The sequence below is a fragment of the Colobus angolensis genome, unplaced genomic scaffold (assembly GCF_000951035.1).
Source record: "Colobus angolensis palliatus isolate OR3802 unplaced genomic scaffold, Cang.pa_1.0 Scaffold23, whole genome shotgun sequence".
NCBI classification, from domain to species: domain Eukaryota; kingdom Metazoa; phylum Chordata; class Mammalia; order Primates; family Cercopithecidae; genus Colobus; species Colobus angolensis.
Genome location: NW_012115488.1, coordinates 5,984,457 through 5,991,197, shown reverse-complemented (window position 1 = coordinate 5,991,197; position 6,741 = coordinate 5,984,457). Strand labels below are relative to the sequence as shown.

The 6,741-nt window shown below is 35.2% G+C and overlaps 1 protein-coding gene across 5 annotated transcripts in view; it reads right to left on the bottom strand.

The window, feature by feature from the left end:
• Window positions 1-932: 932 nt before the first annotated feature.
• Window positions 933-6,741, bottom strand: part of RASA1 (RAS p21 protein activator (GTPase activating protein) 1) — a 130,398-nt gene continuing 124,589 nt past the window's right edge. For 3 of the 5 annotated variants that reach the window (XM_011944242.1, XM_011944240.1, XM_011944239.1), the window contains 3 exons: window positions 5,858-5,935; window positions 3,265-3,399; window positions 940-2,047 (listed from right to left, as the gene is read on the bottom strand). In XM_011944242.1, the coding sequence (XP_011799632.1) occupies window positions 1,964-2,047; window positions 3,265-3,399; window positions 5,858-5,935 (297 nt within the window). In that variant the 3' untranslated portion in view covers window positions 940-1,963. Of the gene's footprint in view, window positions 2,048-3,264; window positions 3,400-5,857; window positions 5,936-6,741 lie in introns of all 5 variants that reach the window. The other 2 variants (XM_011944238.1, XM_011944241.1) reach the window with 1 other exon arrangement.

The window sequence follows — 6,741 nt, the reverse complement described above, 5'->3', positions numbered from 1 at the left end:
TCCCACCCAGCCCCATTAAAAAAGTTAAAGTGTGAGAGATTTTATTTCAACACTGACAAGCTAGTTACTACAGGGCCTACAAAGGTAAGTAACAAGTTTCCATTTCAACTTGAGAGACAAATTATGTTAAAATATAAGAAGCAGGATGAGTCAGGTTTGTGATTTTAAATAAAAGGGAGAAGGATTTCAGACTGAGGAATGACAGGTTAGTATGGCTAAAGATTGAAGCGTGATTAGTGGGAACCAAAGTGCATAGCAAAATATCTTGACTAGTCCATATCCTCCCTGTCTTCTATCATGTAACTAAGGAAGGAGACCACCGGGGATACTATGTTGGTCCAAGTCCAGCTATAAAACAAACAGAAGGGATGGAAAGGAGAGTAATTTAATAAAAGAGCCAGGAAAGGAGAGAATGGAATGAATTGAGTTGATTTCAAGGAAAAGGAGCACGGGACATGTTGAGATTTTTGGTATCAGTGTTAAACTGTGAATGAAGCCACAGAAGTTAGCAGCCCCCATAGAAACAATTGCCTTTTGTAGCTTGAAACTATTAAGCAGACATCTTTTAAACCTTTAGCATTTTATTTTTTCCTGTATTTTATACATTAGAGGAACAGCATAAAGTGTTGCCCTTGGAATCTAGGCCTTTCCTTACTGTAAGAACACCTCCTTGGGTTCCTGTCTCACCCACTTTGATTACCAATGTCATTCTGCCACATATGTTCCATATGTCATACCTGCCCTGCACAATTATGAGACGGAAGGAATTGTTGCATATATAGAATCCTTTTCAAAAGAGGCCATTAGCAAAAATACTGATCTAAAGCTTCAGCTTCTCCCTGGGCCTTGCTCTGGTGCTAAGGTTTAAACTGCCCCTGAAGGAGGAAGAAAATAAACAAATTAAATGCTTAGCTCTATTTAGACAGAAGTAATCAATTATGCAAGATATCCCTTGGTTTTATTTTAACTTAACCTTTGTGAATACTTCACAAAAATACACATAGAGAAGTAAATAAAACTATACAGTTGAACTAAATGTCCAGCAGATACAACAAGTAGTCAGAAGTTCAAAGATGGATAAGTTAGGCAGCTGATGAGGTTTGTCTGCATAATCAAAGGGGTAGGGTAGCACAAATAATGAACAAATAACTTTTAACAAAAACATTCTAGTTAAAAGAAACTGGTAGTCTATAAAATGAAGGGGTAACATGCATTGATCAATACAACAACCAATAATATTTACTGAATTCAAACTATTTACTGTTGTAAACATTTAACAAAGCATTATGAGATCTAAATACAGTCTTTGACAATTTCAACAAAATAAGTAGTATGTTTAAAAAATAAAGCTGATGAGCAATAGATCATTCTATATATTTTCTTTCAACAGTTCCAGCAAGAGAAATAGCACAGTATTTTTTAAAAGTATACAGCAAAGATTGTTCCTATTATAATGACAAACTCTGGAAACTGTAAATACAAATAATCATTGAACAGTCAAATGGTCATATTCCTAATCAGGAAGTAGTTACAGTAAGAACAGTCTGCAATCCAGTTATACACAATTGTCAATAAGAGAATGTGTTTGTCAGTTGATTTCATAGTTCTTTCTCTAAGAGACAGCAAGACTTTGGCAACTGGGTATACTGAAAATATATTTTCAGAGTTCCAAGATACAGTCATAGCATTTTGTTTTGTGAAAGGTGATCTGTACACCAAGGCTCAGAGGTTGTTAAAGATTGATTCCATGTGGAAATAGTGCAAATATCCTGCACAGATAGCTTACAAGGTTGCTGGCATAGTTATGCACCAGCAGAATCTTGGATTTTGTTTGCATAGCTCACACATCATTGGAATGTGGAAAAGTGTGCTATTTTTTGGCAAGAGCAAAGGAGACATTATACTGAAGTGAATTACCACGTTGGGCATGATGAATCCATGCAGAACACTGGGGCGAAGGCTGCTACCTGACATCATTGGTTTTTGTATACTGGTTTTGTTTTTGTTGAAGCAGTTCTGTTATAGCCAGAAGCTTTTTCAGTACGTGCTAGACAGAGGAAAAATGGTATGAAAATAAATGAAAGCTCGGTCAGCAATTTCAGGATGGGAACCTGGATTTGAAAAAAGCAGTATCAAAGCAAAGGGATGCATAAAATTTTAGCACAATTCCACTCAAAACATAAGTTTCTATTAGTCATTGGCTGAGTATTTCTGGTCATAACTAAGAGAATTTTTATACCCTAAAGGGAACAGAAATTCGTTTGTGTTTGGCATGCTCCTATTTTTTAGGCCAGAACTATCACTATCACATTTTGCCAGAAGAAGTTTACCTCTCTTTAAAGGTCTTTTATTTAATATCTAAGGCAAGTCGTATTATTGAAAGCTGGGGGATGGGGGGCTGAGAGGAACAGGACTTGAGGATTCTAGAATCTCGGATTGTAGAGAACTCAGTCACCAAATTCAATGCTTTAATCCCTTCTACAAAATCCCTGCCAAATGGTTAGCCAGTGCGGTGACAGCATTCACTATCTCCTGAAACTACATTAGAAACTAGTCAAAACTGTCCCCGTGGTCACTTCTTCTCAGTGGCCCTTATGTCAGCTGAGGACATTGAAAATGTAACTCATTTTGTTCTGTATTTCCAGTATCTTAATTGACCTAGTGTTAAGTCTCTTTGAATACATCCTAATCTGTATCTCTTTGGTGCAGATGGCAGATAGAAGTCTATCAATGTAGTCTACTGTTTCTCAAAAGTGTAGGCCATGGTTCACTTGCATCAGAATCCCTATAAATTCCTGTAAGAGTTTGCTAGATGTGCAGCTTTCAAGGCCACACTTCAGAATCTCTGTGAATTTGACAAACATCCCAAATAATAATCATTTGTTTCACCATTTGAGAATCACTTTGGCCATGCACTGTATCTGTATGTGACAGAAAAAAGACAGAAACTGAAAGAAAAAAAAAAAATACTGACTTACTAGCCATTTTCACATATGTCACCAAAGTATATTAACAGTTACGCTGTTTTCCATTAGAATTAACATGCAGACTCAAGTGCAAAACCTGATGTTTTTCAGTATTAAATGTACATCATTTTAGTCTGGGCCCGTTATTTCTGTCTGCTGAGATCTTTTGTTAATATGATGCAGAGTCTCAAAAATTTAATGTAACAAGAAAAAATGTTAACCAGAATTCAGCTATTTATTACCTCTCAAAGTGTTATCCTTGAAACATCATTGTTAATGAAGGCTGGTGAAAGCCTACCTGCTGTGCACCACGCTCATTACTGAGTGTTCGAAGTTCATCTGAATGAGCCACACAAATCTCATGCAATGCTGCTAAATCACGGGACAGGTCCGTTCTAGAATGCTCTGTAGTGTCCGGAAGTTCAGGTACATTCTTTAAGGGAATTGTAAAATTGCATTTAGAAATACAAATCTTTTTTCTTTTTTTAATTTTTTGAGACAGAGTTTCGCTCTTGTTGCCCAGGCTGGAGTGTGATGGCATGATCTCGGCTCACTGCAACCTCCAACTCCCGGGTTCAAGCAATTCTCCTGCCTCAGCCTCCCAAGTAGCTAGGATTACAGGCACCTGCCACCATGCCCGGCTAATTTTTTGTTAGAAATACAAATCTTTATAGTCTCGTGTGAAAATATTCTAATTGGGTATATTAGATAATTTTTTTTAATTCTCAGATTTCTTAAAATTCCGAAGATTCTTATTGAAATATAAAATTCAGCATTGATAGTAAAATATAGACTCTGTAACCTTTGTATTTACATGAAAGCCAGATTCTCTTTTTTTCCATAGCATGACAGATGTGGTACAATATTATTGCTATTTTAAAAATAGGGTCGGGGGGTGTGGCTTCCTAACAATTAGCTTTATATCTGAAATATAGAACATATGCCAAATAGTGTAGGTTAACTGCTAATCTGGATTAAATGTAGCCTATACTTAAAATTCCTAGATGAAATTTCATTATTAAGCTCCTGTAGTTTGTCTAAGTTAATATGCATATAAGTAGGAACTGCACTATGAAAATGCAATGAGAACATGTCAAGTTAGACATTATCTGTGGACTGTGTTCAGAATACGTGCTAATATGTGGGAATAATCAGTGTTAATTATGGTACTTTCAGATAAGCTTCATAAAGTAACTTAGTCACTATAATTAAAGTTTATAGTATAGGTTGAATATCACCCAAAATGCTTGGGACTAGAAGTGTTTCGGATTTTGGAATATATGCAGTATACTTGCCAGTTGAGCATCCCAAATCCAAAAATCCAGAATTGGAGATTTTCCACATAGCATTTCCTGTTGGTGCCCAACAAGTTTTGGAATTTTTAGCATTTCAGATTTCAGATTAGGGATACTCAACCTGTACTTTATTATCAACACTAAATGGCAGTGTTATTTTAAGCCTTGGAATAACATTTAACAAAGGCTTGGATTACCAGTAAAATGGTGACCGTATTTGCTTTACACTGCTAAAAACTGCAAAACAATGTTTTCTCTGGGATAGAGAAACACGGTTATACAGGATATATTCATTCAGTGATTAAAGGATTATAGTGATGAAAGACACCATATTTGCCTTCAGAGAACTGACTCTAGTAGAAAGGACTTTAGAAAAAGTAATCATAGCAACACAGAGTTTATATCACAGATATGCAGGGGATGCTTAGGAGGTAAAACAAAAGTTACTTTATTCACGTTTGGGGCTCAGCAAAAGCTTCCTGAAGGAGATAATAATTGAAGTGGGTCTTCAAAAATAAATTTGGCTTATACAGATGGTATACAGATAGTAAAGAAATATCATAGTATTATATTTGGATTCTAAGCAGTATGAAATCCTAGATTGTGTGGCATAATTTCTCACACAGTTCCTTAAACATTAACAGTTCCTTAAACATTATAGTAAAAATGTTTTCCAATGATCAACTGAATCCCAGTTCACATATAGAAGCATGATGGACTTTTAGCTTGTCAATTTCACTACATAGAGCTATACCATAATTTTTCATACACTAAACTAGTGACTCACAGGCATTCCTGATTTGTTTGCCACAAATTGTGGTGTTCTTTTTAACGGAATCTGAATATATTAAGACAGAACATGGACACCTCAATCTCCAATCCTAGCGCTCCCTAATGCCATGCCTTATACCTGGCTCTATTCACATGTATATGTGTACATGTACCTTGCTGGTTTCCCTATATATGAACTGAATTATTAATAAGTTTAGTTTAAAACTGACTCAGTACCTGAAAATCTGTACAATCATGAAAATCTAACTCTTAAAGGCAGGGTCCTAGAAATTATAAAATAACCTCATTCATAATTTTGTAATCACATTTTATTAACAAGGCCCAAATGAGGCATAGATATTCACACTGAATGAAGTGTAACACCAAATCCATGTCTTTTATTCCTAGAAAAGAAGACTTTTCAGTCTATTTACTTATTTAACCTGGTCAGAACTGTGTCATCGTCTTGCTTCAAGCCCCACATAGTAGCAGCAAAGTAAAAAAGCTAAGGAGGCAACAGAATGTCATGGCAGTCAGATGTGATAGCTTTAAAAGGATATGAAAAACAAGACAGACCCTAAAAAGTGACGGAAGTAGTCTAAAAGCCACAATAATGTATGCTTTGGTTTAAGAATAAATGGTTTTAATTACAAACAAAAATGCTGTTTTTTGTTTAGGAAGGTAGACAAAAATTTGCAGGCTTTTTGTCTTTTTAGTTTTGGATAGAAAATCTTTCTAAAGATTGCTGCTTAAATGGGTTAATGGGTTAACTCAGCTATGCCAACTTCTAAGTCTTTAAAAAGTACCTAAAAACTATATACATACCCCAAGTTCATCTAAAAACATGATCATACGATGTTTGTTGCTTTTGATGAATGGATTGACACCTTCCATGTAGGGCTCCTGAAAAATAAAATGCTTCTATTATATGCACCGGAAACAAACCACTGTTTGACCTATTAGGTTGATGCAAAAGTAATTACAGTTAACAGCAAAGACCACAGTTACTTTCACACCAAATTAATATAGCAAAACCCATACATGTAGCAATACTTCTTATAAATTAGGTGTAGCAGCAGCAACACATTCACAAGAATTAATTAAATCATATAATGACACTATTTTCCTTTAGTATATAAGCAAATGGCTATACTGAGGAGTATGGGCATTTTTAATGAAAGAAAATTCTGAACCCAAGCACAAATCATAACACACAGACTGGCAGACACAAATTGCTTATATATAAAATCACTCAAACATGGTCCCAAATCATAGGTTCGAATCCAGCAGAGATTACAGGGAATTAAAATACCAATATAATGAAGACTGCAATAGGAAAATATCTTATTTGTAACCTGCCTCAAGATTCAGATGAATTCAAAACCTAGGCCATACATGTTAACTGCTCATCATACTAAAATCCTGACTACTTACAACTATACTATAAATAGGGAAAAGGTTAAGATTAACACACTCTTAAAAATCATTAAGAAACTCAATGAGACAAGGACCTCAATAAGCAATTCCAAAGATAGAGACAATGAAAGTCTCTCTAACAGTAATAAAACAATGAAATACAAAATATTCTGCCTATCAAATTGGCAGAAAAGAAGAAAGTATAGTACCCACTGAGTTTTGGCAAGGCTGTGAGGAGTGACAAAAGAATCTTAAGTTGTTGACAGGAAATCTTGTAATACATAGCAAAGCCT